Consider the following 18,626-nt stretch of genomic DNA (forward strand, 5'->3'; position numbering starts at 1 on the left):
GCAAAGGGGAAAGGCAGTCCCTGTCCCCAAAACCACGGCGAAGGGATGCTGGGCAGGTAAAAACAATTAACATCCATTTCTGCTACGAGATAGATCCTGCCTCCTGCTGCCCCATCAAAATGCAAACAGGCAAACAAACAGATGCTTTAATCACAGGACACACCTGCTTATTGTGAACCTTATAGAAATCACTTAATCTCTCTTGGTCTGTTTTGTCATCTACAAAATGAGGAACTTCAAATTAATGACTTCCAACTCCCTTTTCAATCTTATTATAGACCTAGTCTCTTATATTTTAAAAGGGTCTTTGACCTCCTGTTCGTGTATACCTCATATTTTGCCAAGATTGTAGATTCTCCCCTCATTTTATCTATCCCTGAAATGGCTTCCTAATGGCTTTGGTGGTATTTCTGAGTTTTGGATTATCGATCTGCTTTGGGTGGAAAAAAAAAATCCTTCCATGATATTAAAAAAAATGAATGCATCTTTTCAGGGTGCATGCGTGTGGCATAATTTATATCAGTAAAAAAGTAAACTCCAATTCTTTATCCCTCTCTCACCAAAGAGAAAACCATGCATTGGTGTAGGGAGTGTGGACGAGCGAGATCCACTGAAATGGAAAAGCCTTTGCCAGCTCTGTGTCCTGCTAAAGGGTTAAGCCCTGCTTAGAGTGTTTCTCCCACAGAAGTGCAGTAGTGCGTCCCTGTGCTTGCAAAGGGAGAGCCACACACCTCAGGAAAATGAGTTTCTGAGGGATGTCAGAAGGAACGGGGTTTTGCGACTTAAGAATTAAGGAGAAATGTGGTCGGAGGTTGGAGGCTGCAGAGGCGGTGGCCAGGGGGAAACTCCTGATGCTGGGATAGGTGAAGGCTTGGAAGGAAGAGGATAACATCCAATTAAGATTTGTTCAATTTCATTGCTCTTGTGCAATGTAATATCTCATCCTTGGCAAATCTTCAGCAATGGTAATAATCTCATGACAGACTTGGAGGACTGGTTTGGAGAAAGTTAAGGAGAAGAGGGTGAGACCGATATCTGGGTCAGTGTGGGGTGGAGGAAGGGGAACACAGAGCAGCTGTGGCAGGAGATGATGCAGTGAAATCCAGTCAGGGTAGGAACTTGGTGCCAGAAGTGACTGTGAGAATGTAAATCCTTGGGAATTCACACACGTTTTGTGGGAAGAATTGGACTTCCCAGAATCCTCAGTGTGGGAGCTTGGACCAAAAGGGTAAGAGGAACTTGGTGTGCCTTTGGGTGATACTCTCTGGGGCTGTTCTATAGTATATTGTACCTTACACACCTGGTGATGGAGTGAGGTGCCGCTGAAGACCCAAAATAATGTGGTGGGTTTGTTTATTTTTTGGTCTTAGTCTCTGATTTCATTGTATAGCATGTTTTCTCTTGACGCAGAAACAGTACTCCCAAATAGAAATCATTTTACCATGGAATTCATAGATAAGTTTTATTTATCTATGAATTTAATACTTTTCAATATCTACCAAGAAACTGCACGTTGCTTGAGGAGAGTCATAGATGAGTCAGAAGCAGTCATGTCATACAGGAGCTTAGCCCCAGAGGGGAGAGAGATACACAAAAACCAACCATACACAAGGATGGAGTCAGTAAGTGCTAAATGGAATGTGGGAACAGGGTTCAGTAATTCTGGTTGGGGACCAATTAGTTATATAGCATCCAACGAATGAATGTGTGTTCTCCCTGAAGTTTCTAATCCTCTCCTGTGTCGCTTCTCTTCCCTGTTGAGACAAAATAGGAACATTCTGACAATATAAAACATATAAGAAACCATCCTAGGACTATAAAAATAGAAGAAGTGTTGCAGAACATGCACTCTGTCATTCACTCAGCCCCGTTTTCTGTTTCCAGGACAAAGGATCTGAAGATTAACCTCCGAAGGCTAAAAAGGCTGTTCTGTGTGCATGCAGGCCCTGGGGTTGGATGTCTTTGCGTCCTGTCTCTGTTATTTCACCAGCTGTGTGATCTTGGGTAAATTACTTCCTGGCCTCTCTTCACGTTGGATGAACGCACATGAAATACTGGGTACACTATAAATGTTTGATGGATTGATGGAATTCAGCTATTATTTTTATTATTCTCAAAAAAACACTGGGAATTTTAGATCCATGAGTTTAATCACATTCTTTTGAGTTTATATTTTCTGCTCACATCATTTGGATTAATGAACTCCCTACATTTAAAACCTATGTGATTAAATCTTACTGTCGTTTGCCCAGAAACTACCTCTTTCCAACGCTGACTAAAGGCACCTCTTTGTCTAATACTTAAGGATTTAATGCACCAAACTGTCTTCTTCATGTTAAATCTTACCAGTCAACCTCAGAATCCTTTTTAGTCTCTTTCTAATTTTCTTAAGGTTCAAAGACAGTTACACATGCCATGGAGTATTCTGTGAGTTCTGTGCTTTTGCATAAGGGGAGGTACTACTTTCTGCTTTCTTGGTGATAACTTTACCAGCAATTGTCGGCGTTTCGTGAACGTTTTTGACAGCAGCAGCTCCTTGAGTGAGGACTTCAAGGTACCGTCATATGGTATTTTCCAAAATGTGTTCTCTGAAATGCTGTTCTGAGAGGGCTCAGTGCACCCATTGGTGTCCCATAAAAAGGCTTATAATTTAGGAAGCACTGAGATAAGTGAGTTTGTTAGGTGCTTTTAAACATCCTGTGCATCTGAAACACAGGAGGTGGTGGTTTTTGATCTTGTTTCTCTGTAGCATCCTTTTGGGGGGGGGGAATTCATTTGTTGGACTAGTGTTCTGCGAACACAATTTGGTAAATGCTGGTTGATAGTAAATTCTAGGTTCAACTGATGGCTTAAATTCATTATCCTCCGTGAGTAATCTTCCCCGAGGACATGGCACTATTTATCATGTGGAAGTATTTTCATTGTTCTTCTGGTCATTCAGAGACTCCTAGGTGATCTTTTTGCAGTGCATTCTTATCATCCTGATGTTTTGCTAGAAAGCTTTAAGTGTATCTGTATACTTAAAAGATATCATTCTGTATGTATTCTCTTTTCCAAATTGCTTTAAAAGCATACAATGCAGTGACAGGCTGAGAACGTAGTGGAAAGAGCGTGAAGTCATGCAGTCCTGGCTTGGAACCATTGTTCAAGGTCTCGGCAGCCTCTTGACCTTGGACGACTCATTTAGCCTCTTTGAATGTCCCTGTTCTCTTCTTCATCCAGAGACATGGCTTTTTATCCTTGTCCCTTGATTCCTTTCTCACATTACTGTTTCCTGACTGATTTGATCAAGCAAATACGAATCAGCTCATTCTTTTAAATTGAATTTGGAACTTAAAACAAAAAAGCGTAGGTTGGGAGATGGGAGATTCACAAGCAACGTGACCAGCAAAGATAGGTAGTTACTGTCCACGGCTAACCCCGCTCCCTGTGCACATACGCAGGCAGGAAAGATTGGGTCACTTTTAATCACCTACGGCTGAACCCTTGGGAGTGGGAAGCTACGGAGGAAGGTGCTGTGTTTCTCAGGCCATCCCTATAGGAGAGACTCTCCTAAAGTATTTGAACCAAACAAAAAAGAATGAGTGGCAGCTTGAAAAAAAAAAACTGGTAGCGTCATTTTCATAATTTCACCAAATGATTCTGCATCACTGAAAACTTTAAATCAATATCCTCATAGTATAAAATAGCCCGGTCAAATTTCAAGCATCTAAGGTCTCAAATCCCACACCCACTACACTGAGCTTTTAGACATGAAAAGTCCCAATGTGTTTCCCAAGTGAATACCCACTTCCTCGCCTTTCTCATCAAGCCTACCTTGAGGAGACCATGTGAATTCCCCCTTACTTGAAATGATGAATATTACCATATAATTCCTGAATTCCGTTGATATCATCTTGTGAAAGTTGGAAACTCTCAGGATCTCTTTTTGTGTAAGTTGGATACATCACGGCGTTAGGATCGGAAGAATGACCCAGCCCCAAAGAATGGCCAAGTTCATGAGTGGCAGCAAACAGAAAGTTAATTCCTACAACCAAAGAGAGACATACAGTAACTATAAAAATAACTATATACATACATTAAAATAAAATACAGAATAATAAAATAAAAGCATATAATAAGAAAAATAAAATAACTATAAAATACGTAATTCTTTATGTCCACCATAGTTGACTTGTTTCTAGGCTTTCACAAGGGCGGAGGGTTTAATGTTTTTTAGTGCAATGTTTTTCTGCCTGTTTGCTTCTTATATAATCACTTGCAGAGCAGTATTCACTGGTGGAAAGCAAGGGCTTTAGAAGCACGAAGGCCTGGGCTTGAAACCCAGCCTTGCTACTAACTAGCTGGACAGCTCTGAACAAATGAATGGATCCTGCTGACTGAGTCTCAGTTCGTCATCTGTTAAACAGAGAGAATGATGCTGTCCTGGAGATGTGTCATGATAATTGGGGTTTCGCCATATCTGGAAAGTAGTGGCTCTTCATGAATGATAGTGACTTTGAATAGCAGGAGAGAGAAAGCTGGTTTTGAGAAAGCAAGACTGTAAGGCAGGCTCTCCAAGCAGTGCTGAGTTTTTGCTCCTGACTTGTTCAAGTGTATTGCATATACGCTTTTCTTCTCTCAGACTCATAGACGGCTTTTGCCAATAAGGGGGAAGGTGTGAGCCTGTGAGTTTGAGTCGCCATTGCTCCAGCTGTGGTGTGCTAGATGGAAAGAAGCTGTCTTCAGCCTACCTTGAGTGGGAAGAGAGAAGAAATCATGTAAGATGTGACACAGAAGCAGAGTCATGCTTTTATGTAGGTTAGCGTTTCATGACAAAGCTTTACAACGGTGGGAGTTTCAGGGCCAGTTAATAGCATTTTTTTTTTTTTTTTTTAGAATTATCTCCAGTTAGGATGATTTATGTTAGAGCTTCTCTCCATTCGTTTTCTGTTCTGTCTATAATCTTCTACTTTGTAAAATGACAAATATGATAACCTATGTTATGGTGTGGGTTCCTTATGAACAATGGGGAATGATAACATAATTGCATATAATTCTTAAACATCATAGTCACCATTCCTCTTTCTCTTCCAATTGAAAAACTTATATTGAGGATATATAAAGAAAGAACGGTAATTTATTGAGTTATTAATATCTTCCAAGAACTATGCTAAGCACCATACAAGCATTATCTCATTTAATTCAAACAAAAATCCGGTGATGTGGGAAGTACTTACAGTCCCATTTCATAGATGAGGAAACTGAGGGTCAGAAAAGTTAAATAACTTGCTTAAAGACATGTAGTGAGTAATTGGTGGAGGTACAGTAAACATGGCTTGATCCACAGCCTCAGTGTCCATCTTCTATATATGTAGCATTCTGAGCATATTAAATGAAATAGTGCACTTAAAGCACATAGCACAGAGGTTGCCAGCTAGCAAGCACTCAACAACTATTATTAATAAGGCAACTATCAAATTAAAGATAGCCTAAGAAGTTCAAAACGTTACAAAGGATGAGCAGTGGAAGAGATACAGGATGCTGCACCTAGACTGTGTCCATCACTCCAGCGTTCATCCTCATCGAAGTGAGCATCTCCTCCCAGGTCCGGCCCTGGTTCAAAGGCGTGAGCCAGTATGTTTCCTGGTCCATCAAACGGGTACGGGTCCCCGTGAGCTGAAAGAAAAAGGGCGATTGCCTTTAGTGCCTGAATTTATCTCCAGTCAGTGCGTCTTTTAGTTTCTAAGATTACTGAGGCTAGACAGATCAGCCCAAGCAGCCAGCTGTATTCATAGCATGGTTTGGGTATTTACTTGTTACAGACACTTTTTTTTTTTGGTCACGGAATCACGGCTCATCACTGAGAACCACCATATGTTGAAAGCTCACTGATAAGAGACTTTACATACATTCACGTCTAACTTACGGTATCGTCTAAGTGTTGAATTTGATCGTTTTCTTACACTGGATGGTAGCAGGATGGAGGAAGAGGGTGAGTACTGAATTCAGCTCGTAATTGCGTGCCACTGAGTATAAGTTTTCTTAAAAGCCTAGCTGCTGCTTTGTGGGTACAGGAGATGGTCTGTGGAAGAACTGAGCTCAAGGTGTCTCAAAATGGATTTTGATAGTGCATTTATTTCTAATACAGTTATTTATTTTCAAATTGATGTCAGACCATACCCAGTGTATCCAGTTCTTAAAAAAACTAGAGTACCATGATCAGTGCTTTCTGTAAGGTTTTCTTCAGTCTGGTCGATACGGTGGTTGAAGTTCAAATTTCAGGTAAATTTTCAGCACCCAGGCAGCTTAGTATTAAATCAGACCAAAAAGAGCAACATTTTTCTCTAAATGTGCACCATGAAACACTGTCAGTTAATAATAGTCCATGTTTATGGGTTCTGTCTCCTTAAGCCCTTTAATGTGAAGGTTCTCTTCTTTCTCCTTTCTCACTCTGTGAAGGCAATAGGCCACAGAGGCTGTCCCACCTCTTGGAGATCACTTAAGGCCTCAGGCAGTTTTGTAACCCCTTCTTTTTTGGCATAATGTTGTTGTTACTTAGATATATTTCAAACTGTCCCATAAATATACATATATGTATATATCATGATTCATGCTACAACACAGAGGTTGGCAAACTTTTTTCTGTAAAGGACCAAGTTTGTGGGCTTGATGGTCCTTGTTGCAACTGCCAAACTCTGCCACTGGGGCCGCAAAGCAGTTGTAGATGACAGGTGAATGAAGGGCCCTGGCTGTGTTCTAATAAATATTTACAGATTTGGCTCGTGGGCCATACTTTGCCATCTTCTGCTATAAAAAGCAGCTCTAAGTCAATGGGCTAGAAAAAGTGTAGTAACGTTGATATATCTCTCATCACTCTTTAATGAGGTCTAGCTAGCTGGCTATCTCTCGTCAAAGATTTTAAATCCCGAAAAGAAGAGGACACTGATATAGACAGTAAGCAAAATATCACACGGGATCAACCTACAGGACACTTCCTTACCTCCTCTCGCAAAGCCAATCATGATGTCAGCAGTGCCCCATCCAACTCTCTTGAAGCTCAGTGGGATCTCTTTGCTCCACATTCTGAAGGCCTTTGCCACTAACTGATTCACTGTCATACGTGGTAAGTCTCGAGTATATGACATGATCCTGGTAACAAACAAGAAAATAATTTTGACCTCTTTTAGGAAATAGGCTTTATTGTTTTTGCCAAAATGAGCCAAAGCAAAACTAACCTGTAGGTGACCACTCTGGAATTCCACTTTGTGTGACGTGGGAATAGTGAATATTCTGCAACATCTGGCACTCCACATCTGGGCTTCAGCATTATCTCTATCATATGGGAGTTTAACATTCCAGTGATAGGCAGGCGAAAGAATTTTTGCATCTGCTTGAGTTTAGCTGCTAAACTATTGGCATCCCTTGTTTCGGGGTCAGATGGGTAAAATCTCTTGAGATAGCCCTGTTGGAAAAAGAGAGTAATTGATCTGTAACTCTTGTTTATTTCCTTCTGTTGTCTCAGAAATCTGCACATCTTTGCCTCTGGAGATTCCTGTGGACCCAAATAGTGGTTTGAAGACAGAATAACTACGTAGTAACCAAGTAAAACAAGCGCACATTAATGAGAAGAAAGTTTAATATTGATGATGAAGCATTGCCATTCCATTTCATAGCAAAAGAAGAGTCCCTCCGTTTCTCTTTTATCCCTTTAACAGTATGGAAGAGAACCCACTGTAGACTTTATAAAACATCGACTTGCTTTTGTAATAGCCAATCAGGAAGAGTACCAATGTGTCCTCAAGGGGACCAACGGAGACCTCCTGTCATCATCGGAGACCCTGTGGGGAGATTTGAAGTCATCTAGCCCCATCTAATATTCTTGGGAGATCTGGTCCCGGCTGAGGTTAAAGGTCTTAAAATTTTGGGAGCAGAAGACTAAAGTAGATGTTTCTCCAAAGAAGACGTACAGATGGCCAACAAGCACATGAAAAGATACTCAACATTGCTAATTATTAGAGAAATGCATATGAAAGCTACAATCAGGTATCATCTCATACCAGCCAGAATGGCCATCATCAAAAAGTCCACAAATAATAAATGCTGGAGAGGGTGTGGAGAAAAGGGAACCCTCCTACACTGTTGGTGGGAATGTAAATTGGTGCAGCCACTATGGAAAACAGTATGGAGTTTCCTTAAGAAACTAAAAATAGAGTTACCATATGATCCAGGAATCCCACTTCTGGGCATATATCTGGAAAAGATGAAAACTCTAATTCAAAAAGATACATGTACCCCAATGTTCATAGTGGCACTATTTATAATAGCTAAGACATGGAAACTACCCAAGTGCCCATCAACAGATGACTGATTTAAGAAGATGCGGTATAAGTGTGTGTATATATATATATATAAATGTTAACCATAAAAAGGATGAAACATTGCCGTTTGCAGCAACATGGATGGGCCTAGAGATCATCATACTAAGTGAAGTAAGTCAGAGAAAGACAAATACCATATAATATCACTTATATGTAGAATCTAAAAAACAGTACAAATGAACTTATTTACAAAACAGAAACAGACTCACAGACATAACAAACAAACTTATGGTTACCAAAGGGGAAGGGGTGTTAGGGATAAATCGAGAGTATGGAATTCACAGATACACATTACTATATATAAAATAGATAAACAACAAGGACCTAATATATAGCACAGGGAACCAAACTCAATCTCTTGTAATAAACTATAATGGGAAAGAATAGAAAAAAAAAAGAAGAAAAAATACACACACACACACACACGTGTGTGTAACTGAATCACACTTGAAACTAACACAATATTGTAAATCAACTAAACTTCAATTTAAAAAAATTGGTCTTAAGTGTATTCATGTTATGACTGAAAAATTGTGCTCTACACTGCAAATGGACACAACATTGTAAACTGACTATAACTCAATAAAATAAAAAATTTTTAAAAATTGGTCTTAAAATTTTAGCCCAGAGAAAGGATATTATGACATTATTTAGTTTAATGTATGTATTCTCCAGGTGAGGAATCAAAAGCCATAGTGACTAAATGATTTGCCCAGGGTCACGTATCAAGTTAGCAGCAGAGCTAGCCCTGGGTTTCTTGACTGCCAGTCCTGTGCTCTTTCTACAGTTAAATCTCTAGTGAAACCCACTTCGTGAGGCTGCAGAATAAAGCAGGTCTCTCAGGTGTATTCCAGTGCAATTGGGTCCCTGGAATTTCTTAGAGGACCCTAGTGAGTGGATAGGAGGAGGGCAGTCCAGCAGCCTAAATAAGAAAAAAAAACCAAAAGTGAATGAAATTACAGCAGCAGCCTCCCAAGGACTTTTATTAAGCACTTACTAGTGGCAGAGACCATCCTAGGAGATTTCCATACTCAAACCTCATTTAAACTTCATCAGCACCCTATGAAGTGGGTTATGGTGTTAGTATTCCTAGCTCACATTTGAAGAATCATGGCTCAGAGAAGTGAAATAACTTGCCCAAGGTCACCCCATGAATAACTGAGTCAGTGTTTGAACTCGTGTTCTGATTCCAAAGCGCATTTCATTAGAGAAATGTATGGAGTTGCAGAATGCGTGATTGTATTGTCGAAGTGATTTAAACACTGGCTCACTCACGTGCAGTCTAATCTGGACTAGGTGGTGACGGTTGCTTGCCTGAGAACCTCTCAGGAGTATGCACTTCACGTAAGTAAACTTAGCAGAACTGTGGTCTCTCTTTCTGCTACCAGTGGCTGTGTTTCATACAATACAACAAACACTTACTGTTCATCCATGACAACTAGGAATTAATCCCTTATTTAAAAACAAATAACTCATTTTATCCCTTCCAGAGATAATAGGCTTTTACAAAGACACCCTTTGGAAGAAATCTCTCTGCAACCTTGAGATGAATTTTCCTGCCTTCCTGTAAACCTAATGAACCTCCCTCTGGCTTATTGGCAACCCGCAGGCTGGGTAAAGGGACTCGATACTCTCGCAAGCATACTCCTTCTGGAGGGTCCATTAAATGGAACCAGATGAAACTGCTGTTTTGGAGATAAAAAGCAGTCAAATGTCAGTGTGAAAGAAAAACTCAACTTTTCTTATGTTTAAAGCTTATATTTATAAATAATACTTAGGAGTAGACATCCCATTATTTTACCAAATCATAATTACTTACACTTATTAAGCGGTATATTGGAAAGAACATGACTTTTGAACCAGAACTTGTCTTTGACTCCTGTCTCTACCATTAGCAAGTATGTGAATCAACTTAACTTTGGTTTCTCCTTTTTCCCAAGACAGAGCTAAGGATTCAATGACACAAAGTCAATGAAGTACTTTATCATCTGTGAATTGTTACATACGTGGTAGTTGGTATGTTACCACTTCATGTATTCACTAGAATAATCCTGTGAGGTACAGAACACAGCATTATCATCTCCATCGAGCATATGAGCAAACAAAGTCAGAAGTTCATGCCTCTCCCATCATTATCTGCTTTGAGTTTGAGACCTGTAACTTCTACCCTCATTTTCTGATTTCAAGTCTCTCCATCACAAGTAGTCCTCATCTTACGAGGTAACACTTTGCTCCTTATGAAAAAATTCCAATACAAATTACAATAAGTAACAGCACCAGTAACAGCTTCTATTTATTGAGTATGAACAATGTTTCGGGTCCTCTGTTACGTGCTTCACCGTATCCCCACTCGGTGGGCATCACTATCACCCCCAACTTCCGAGGGAGAAAACCGAAGCTCGGAGAAGTTTACTAATGCTCCCATGTTCATCGACACAGCTAAATGGAGGAGTTGGAACTTGAACTTGAATCCAAAGCCTGCTCTTTAATAGCTATTGACTAAAAGCTACATTGCCTTTATAATCAGAAAAATTCCCCACACTGGAAGGCACACTTCCCCAGCCTCATGGTGAGCCTGTGGGGCCCCAGGGGTGTGGACCAGTGACATACCTGAGCCTGCTCCCACTGCTGCTCACTCATGCCTCCCGCCTCCCAGGGCAGCGGCAGGGCCAGGCCGCCAGGCAGGAGACACACAGCGCACAGCACGGCCAGCTGCATAGCTGCTGCCCAGAGAGGATTGTTCCCGGACTTATGGTTGCTTTGGTGTTTTCTGCCAGGGGCTGGAGAGATTTATATAGCTCCTCAGCCTTGACTGTGGACGTAGGTGACTCATTTGAGTGTTTGCTTTGTTTTTAGTGTCTACAGAACTTTTGAAAATGTGTGTTATCTTTCATTAATGACAACGAGGAAGTATTATGTCCTTATTGGCAGGAAGCACATGATGTATTCATCTTGCAAAGGAATTTTTTCCCACTGATCTGCTGTATAAATTTAATCCATGAGAAAACATGTTTAACTTGCCGGAATCAACTTGTTACTTAGGCATGCCTTCTCTGTTCAAAAATTTGGGGGAGGGATGGGAAGGGATAAATTGAGAGTCGAGATTTGTAGATACTCACTATTGCATATAAAATAGACAAACAACAAGTTTCAACTGTATAGCACAGGGAGCTGTATGCAGTATCTTGTAGCCTGTAATGAAAAAGGATATGAAAATGAATATACGTGTGTATATGTATGACTGAACTATTAGGCTGTACATTGGAAATTGACACAACATTGTAAACTGACTATACTTCAATTAAAAAGAAATTGGGGGGAGCATTATTCAGGACATACTGGATCTTCAAATAATTTTTAAAAAATTTGAAATGCATAGAAAAGTACACAAAACACACAAATAATCAAATAATCATTAAGCAAACATTCTGTGACAGTCACCAGAGTCACGGAGCAGAACAGTGGGCAGAGGTGGCAGGTGAAAGGCTGCGTTGCAATCTGGGTCAGCGGCCGCTGGCGAGCCTGTGCTCCATCCCCTCTCCTTCCAGTTCCCTTCATGGATCCCTAAGCCTTCCCTCTTCATGTCTCCTTTAATCAGATTATTTCTTTTCTTAATGGTCAGCACTACTTGAACTCCTCTTGAATTGCATTAAAAAATATTTAAAAACTGAAAATCTTCAAGCATGGGCTTGCCTGCTTAGTGTCTATCACAGCTAGCAGGAGTACGCCCAGCTTTCTCCCAAGGTGGCCTTCAACTTGGAAATCGCTGTATCTAGTCTTTCTCTTCCAATCACTCTGACTTCGGCTGCTAACCAGCCACCAACCCGTAGGGCTGGCTTTGTCCTCAATACACATAATGGTGTATTGAGGGACCTAGAGATTCTCGTCCATCTACTTCTTTTTTACTGAAGATGAAACTGAAGCCAAGATGACGGGTTGACTTATTTCCTTGAGGTCACACAGCCTGTTAGTGGTAGTCCTGACTCCTAGTCGAGTGTCACAACATATCTATTCATTTTGTCATTATGCATAATGTATGTTTCTTGGGAGAGCACATGGCTTTTTGACTGTAACATATCAATGGGAAACACCCCAAATAGGCTGGAGTTGAAAAATTTAGTTACTCAGCCATCTCCTAAATCATCCGGTGATTGAGTGCTATGTGTTAGCAAAGGTAGAATTTCCAGATCGATGAATTATATTTGCTCTCTTTACATACAAGCTTTAATCCTGTGCGGTCACAGGTCAGCTATATTTGAAGACCCGGCACCTTTAGTCAGTGTCAGGCATGTAACAAGCGCACAACGTATGTTTATAGAATAAATAAATACTTATGGGCTTGGATCAGCTGGTATGGAAGTTATATGAGTTTCTGTGATCGTTACATTGAATTGAAGTTAAAAGGCATTCCCTAGATTTTATATTTTTTGATTTCTGGTCATTTTTTTTTTTTTTTTGGTAATCCAAAGAACATTAGACATTACAAATATTTTAAAAGAATTATAGTAACTCCCTTGAATATTTACTTTGGAAAGGGAGAAAGACGTCTTCTCTTGTTCATCTAAATTGTAGTTTGTGAAAAAAATGAATGAGTAGGATCAAGTTCCAGTCCCTGCCTTTAGAAGTTTCTGCTGTGGGGTGGGGACTTAGAGAGGTAAACACTCTTAAACCAATGCAATAAATGCTTACAATATGCAATGCTACTAACGAGAAGGGAACAGCTAATCCTTCCTATGGAAGGTGAGGAATGATCTGCATAGGAGGTGGCATTTTAGCTGGATTTTGGAGGGTGACTAGGAGTTCCCTTGGGATAGAATATCATAGGAAGAGTGTGGACAGAGAAGAAGAGCCAGGATGGAGAAGAGAGACAGTCTGTGTTGCTGAGGAGGGGAGGTAAGTGGCTGGAAAAGCAGATTGGGGTCAAGCTGTGAAGAGCCAGCTTTGTAGGCTGGGGAGCTTGAACTTCAAGGGTGTCAAAGACTGTTTTAAAGGAAGAAGGTAGTATTATCAGATTTGTGACGTTGTGAGAAAATGGTGGTGATTGTTCTGAAGGTGGACGGTGGAAAGAGAGATGAGTCTCTGCAGAGGAACATTAGTGAGGCAGACAGATGAAGAAAAAGTTATTACAATAATCCAAGTGAGAGAGAGAGGATGAGGCCCTAGACCAAGAATGACTGTGGGGATAGAGAAGAGAAAGGAAATTCAAGCTCTATAAAGAAGGTAAAATCAATAAAAAGCAAAATGAAACAGAAACTTAGGAGCTGATTGGTTGCAGGAGTGAGGAAGAGAGATGGTTTCGTGTATGATAGTTCTGTAATGATGATAAAGACGAGGTTTACGGGAGAAGGAACGAGAAGTAAAATTGTTAAGAGGAACAGGGATTTGGTTGTGGTTAAATCATGACAATTATGAAGACTGAGTCTGGATATTTTCAGCTGGAAAATCAGATCTGGAGTTCCTGAGGGCGATCTGGACTGTAGATATAGGTTGTGAGTGACTGTTTTTGAAAGTCACTTTTAAAAAAAATTGTAAAATTTGCATGATATCAAATTTACCATTTTAACCAGTTTTAAGTGTACAATTCGGTTGCATTGAGTACATTCACAATGTACAACCATCACTGGTATCTATTTCCAGAGCTTTTTCAACATCTCAGACAAATTCTGTACCCATTAAACACTAACTCTTTCTCCCCAGTAATCTCTGTATCCTGTCTCTGTGAATTTGACTGTTCTAAGAACTTAACATAAATGTATTCATACAATAGTTGCCCTTTTGTGAATGGATTATTTCACTTGGCATAATGCTGACCAGTTTCCCACATATCATAGGATGTATCAGAACCTCACTCCTTTTTATGCCTGAATAAAATTCCATCGTATGGACGTACCACACTTTGTTTATCTATTTATCCTTCAGTGGACACTTAGGTTGTTTCCACACTTTGGCTGTTGTGGATACACGTGCGGTAAGCGTCGGTGTACAAATAACAGTTTGAGTCTCTATTTTCAGTTATTTTGGGTGTATACCAAGAAGGGGGATTGCTTGGTCATATGACAATTCTCGGTTTAACTTCTTGAGGAATTACCAAACTGTTTTCTACAGTGGCTGCACTATTTTAAATTCTCACCAGCAATTCACGAGGATTTCAGTTTCTCCACATCCCTGACATTTGTTATTTTCTGCAAAAAATTTTTTGAAATTATAACCATTCTCGTCAGTGTGCAGTGGTATCTCAATATGGTTTTGATTTGTATTTCTGATGACTAGTGAGTGATGTTGAGCATCTTTTCATGTGCCTGTTACCCATTTGTAAATTTTGAAGAGGTGTCTTTTCAAGTTCTCTGCCCATTTTAAAAACTGAGTTGTTTGTCTTTTGGTTGTTGAGTTGTAAGGATTCGTTATATATTCTGGCTGTGAAGCCCTTATCAGGTGTATGATTTGCAAATGTTTTCTCCCTTTCTGTAGGTTGTCTTTTCCCTTTTTTGCTAGTGTCCTTTGATGCATAAATTTTGATGAAGTCCAATTAATCTATTTTTCCTTTGGTTTCATGCTTCTGATGTTGTATCTAAGACTCCACCACCAAGTCCAAAGTCGTGAAGATTTATGCCTATGTTTTCTTCTAAGAGTTTTACAGTTTTAGCTCTTATATTGAGGTCACTGATTCACATGCTTTATTTTGGATAGCTTTCCTTTTTATACCTTTAATTTTCCCTTGCTGCAGTGTGATTTTCTGCTTTGGTGTTCTGACCACACTGACTGAACTTGTTATCATGTTAACGGAGTCAGTTTCCTTTTTGTCATAGTGAAAAATGACTTAACCTCTCTGTGCTTCAGATCCTTATCTAAAAAATGGTGGTAGTACCCTTCTCTTTGAATCGTGGAGAGAATTAAATGGAAGGATCAAGTATATAAAAGACTTAGTAGCATTTTTGGAGCATGATATGGTCAGAGTTCTATAAATGCTAGCTAGTATGGTTGTCATTGTCATTATATGCTAGGAGTTTTTCGTATTGTAATGCCCTTTTTTCACCTCTATGAACCTAGCATGGTGATCAGATAATTAAGTATAAAAGAAAAACGGAAGTTTAAAAGGTTTTCTTCCAATAATTTGATTGAGGCTGATAATGCCAATGTTTTCTGAGACACAAGGAAGTAACTATTTTAAATATTACAGTTGCGGTGTATTACAATAACCAGAGAAACCTCCTTATCATAGATGCTATTTACTTTTTAAACAAGAAAGGCATTTGTGGTATTTATCAATACAATTTTGGGGCGGAGTGTATGAGCAACAAAACTTCCACAGAAGAAGAATCACAAAGATTAGAATAGAGCAGATCAGAAGTTACAAGTGACACAGCTTTAATTTTAAATGCATGGAAACATTTCATGTTCAGGAGACGGGCATGTGTGTGTATGTATATGTATTGTATGTATGCTAACATGTTACTGAAGGATACATTTTAATAAAGATTTCTGTCCTAACTGGAGAAAAAAAAAAAAAACACAGAGGAAAAGAAGGCAGTGAAATACCTTAATAGTTGCAGCTGATGATACATCTGGGTGAGAGGCCACCAGACAAAGTGACATTTAAGCTTGTTCTGAGTGGAGTGTGAGCCTCTGCCACAATGTTTCCTCTGAGTGCAGCACCTCCCACCCCCGACCCCAACACACACAGCCCTATGCATCAGCTAATGGAAAGTTCTAGAACTGGGGAAAGAAGGAGCATACAGAGGGAAGGAAGTGAGAAGAAAGTGAAAGAGACGATGAACTGAGTGACCACAGCCTCTGCTTAGGTCCCATTTTTCTTTAAGCTTCCTTCCTCCAGCACCAAAGGGAGAAAGCTAAAACAAAACCGTTTACTCTTCCTGTCTGTCCGTTTCTTTCCCCTCGAACCGTAGCCTGCAGAGATCTAGACCTTGTGTAACCAAGCCCATCTCCCCTGCTTGCAAGAGGAAGGGCAGGGTAACTTTTGAATTGAGCTAGACATTTTAAAACAAAAACATAGCTCCTCACCTATATCAGGTTACATGAACTATGCTTAGAGTGTCTGTAGAGGTAATTCATATTTCTGTTTGTATTGCTTTTTGTGATTAAAAAAAAAACAGAGACAAGCAATTTACTTCAGGTTGTGCCTATAACTGCAATGGCAAAACTTACCCTGAATGTAATTTTTGGTGGGACTATTTTTGTTTTTCAATCAATTACTCAGGGAATATTTGCTCTACTCTGTCCTCTCTTCTCCCATATTTATTTACTCATTTATTTAATTGAACTATTGTTGATTTACAATGTTTTGTTAGTTTCTGGTGTACAGCATAGTGTTTCAGTTATATATATATATATTTTTTCATTATAAGTTATTACAAGTTATTGAATACAATTCCTTGTGCTGTATGGTAGGAACTTGCTGTTTATCTATTCTGTATATAGTAGTTTGTATCTGCTAATCCCAAACTCCCAATTTATCCCTTCCCCCTTTGGTAACCATAAGTTTGTTTTCTATGTCTGTGAGTCTATTTCTGGTTTGTAAATAAGTTCATCTGTGTCACTTTTTTAGATTCCACATATACGTGATACTGTTGCGGAAAAATGTGCTACAGCTCAGTTGTGACAGCAACCTGGATCCAGGTGAGAGACCAAGCAACACTCAGAGTCACAGAACTCAGGTTTATTACACCAGCAGGCCCAGGGGAGTTAACACTTCATGCTCTGGACCCCGGCTGTAGCTTGAAGTTTTATAGGCTGCCAGTTTTACACTTTGCAACATCATATGCAAATAAAGTACAACAGAAGTTGACCAACCAGGAACAAGCTTTGTGGAAATAGCCCAATCAGGAGTGAACTCCATGCAAATAAAGTACTACAAATGGACCAATCAGAAATTAGGGAAGTGGACCAATCAGAAGTGAGAGTAATAACCAATCAGAAGTGAGAGAAATAACCAATCAGGAGTGAAGGAAATAACCAATCAGAAGTGAGCTCAGGGAACCAATAGAATTCTAGGTGTAAGTTAGCGGCTTTAGAGGCAAAAAGTGAGATAGAGCCTCTGGGCCAGTGAACCAGGCGGTGCTAAGAGGAGAGCAGTGGCCCTGCCTAGGGGCCCTGCTGGTCTTTTTATGGGGCTTCCCGCCTCAATACCATATGGGATTTGTCTTTGATTTGTCTTTCTCTGATTTATTTCACCTTGTATGATAATCTCTTGTTGCAAATGGCATTATTTCTTTCATTTTTATGGCTGAGTAGAATTTTATTATCTTTCTACTTTCCTACTTTTGATGGCTCTTTCATTAGAACTATTGTTTTGCTAATGAGTTGGTGAGGAGACATGGCTCACACCTAGAGTTACAACGTAGTCAGTCCCAGGTTGCTGTGGGTTGCACCACACTGTAGTCTAAACCATAATTTTCCAGTAGGATGTAAGTGTTATTGTTGAACCAGGGCTATAGCTTTATATGATTTTTTAGAAATTGAAGTGTAGTTACTTTACAATGTTGTGTTCATTTCTGGCATAGTGATTTGATTATACACATATACATATATATTCCTTTTCATATAGGAATGATCTTTTCATAGGTCTTTTTCATTATAGGTTATTACAAGGTATTGAATATAGTTCTTTATGCTATACAGTAGGACCTTGTTGTTTATCCATTTTATATATATATTAGTTAGTATGTGCAAATCCCAAACTCCCAATTTATCCCTCCACCCCCACTTTTCCCTCTGGTAACCATAAGTTTGTTTTCTATGCCTCTGAGTTTATTTGTTTTGCAAATAAGTTCATTTGTGTCAATTTTAAAATTTCCACATATAAGTAATATCATATAGTATTTTTTCTTTCTCTTTCTGGCTTACTTCACTTGGTATGACAATCTCCAGATCCATCCATGTTGCTGCAAATGACATTATTTTATCATTTTTATGGCTGAGTAGTATTCCATTGTATAAATATACCACAACTTCTTTATCCAGTCATCTGTTGACAGACATTTAGGCTGTTTCCATGTCTTGGCTATTGTAAATAGTGCTGCTATGAATATTTGGGTGCAGGTGTCTTTTTGAATCAAGGTTCCCTCTGGATATATGCCCAGGAGTGGGATTGCTGGGTCAAATGGTAAGTCTATTTTTAGTCTTTTGAGGAATCTCCATACTGTTTTTCACAGTGGCTGCACTAAACTGCATTCCCACCAATACTGTAGGAGGGTTCCCTTTTCTCCACATCCTCTCTAACATTTATCATTTGTTGATTTTTGAATGATG

General features: G+C 39.6%; 1 protein-coding gene across 1 annotated transcript; it reads right to left on the bottom strand.

Moving 5' to 3' along the window:
* Nucleotides 1-1,456: 1,456 nt before the first annotated feature.
* On the bottom strand, nucleotides 1,457-11,142 carry MMP7 (matrix metallopeptidase 7). The gene is made up of 6 exons (XM_010977792.3): nucleotides 10,971-11,142; nucleotides 7,218-7,444; nucleotides 6,983-7,131; nucleotides 5,530-5,658; nucleotides 3,866-4,027; nucleotides 1,457-1,754 (listed from the first exon to the last, which is right to left on the bottom strand). Exons 1-6 carry the CDS (start codon nucleotides 11,076-11,078, stop codon nucleotides 1,726-1,728), a joined length of 804 nt encoding a protein of 267 aa, XP_010976094.2. The 5' UTR covers nucleotides 11,079-11,142; the 3' UTR covers nucleotides 1,457-1,725.
* Between the last annotated feature and the right edge of the window lie 7,484 nt (nucleotides 11,143-18,626).

This window comes from Camelus dromedarius, chromosome 12 (assembly GCF_036321535.1).
Source record: "Camelus dromedarius isolate mCamDro1 chromosome 12, mCamDro1.pat, whole genome shotgun sequence".
NCBI lineage: Eukaryota > Metazoa > Chordata > Mammalia > Artiodactyla > Camelidae > Camelus > Camelus dromedarius.

Coding starts and splice junctions, on each gene's coding strand:
- MMP7 (XM_010977792.3), bottom strand. CDS start 11,078: ATGCAGCTGGCCGTGCTGTGCGCTGTGTGTCTCCTGCCTGGCGGCCTG. Junction 7,132..7,217: donor TCCAGAGTGGTCACCTACAG/GTTAGTTTTGCT, acceptor GTTTGTTACCAG/GATCATGTCATATACTCGAG. Junction 4,028..5,529: donor GAGTGATGGACACAGTCTAG/GTGCAGCATCCT, acceptor CTTTGGTTGTAG/GAATTAACTTTCTGTTTGCT.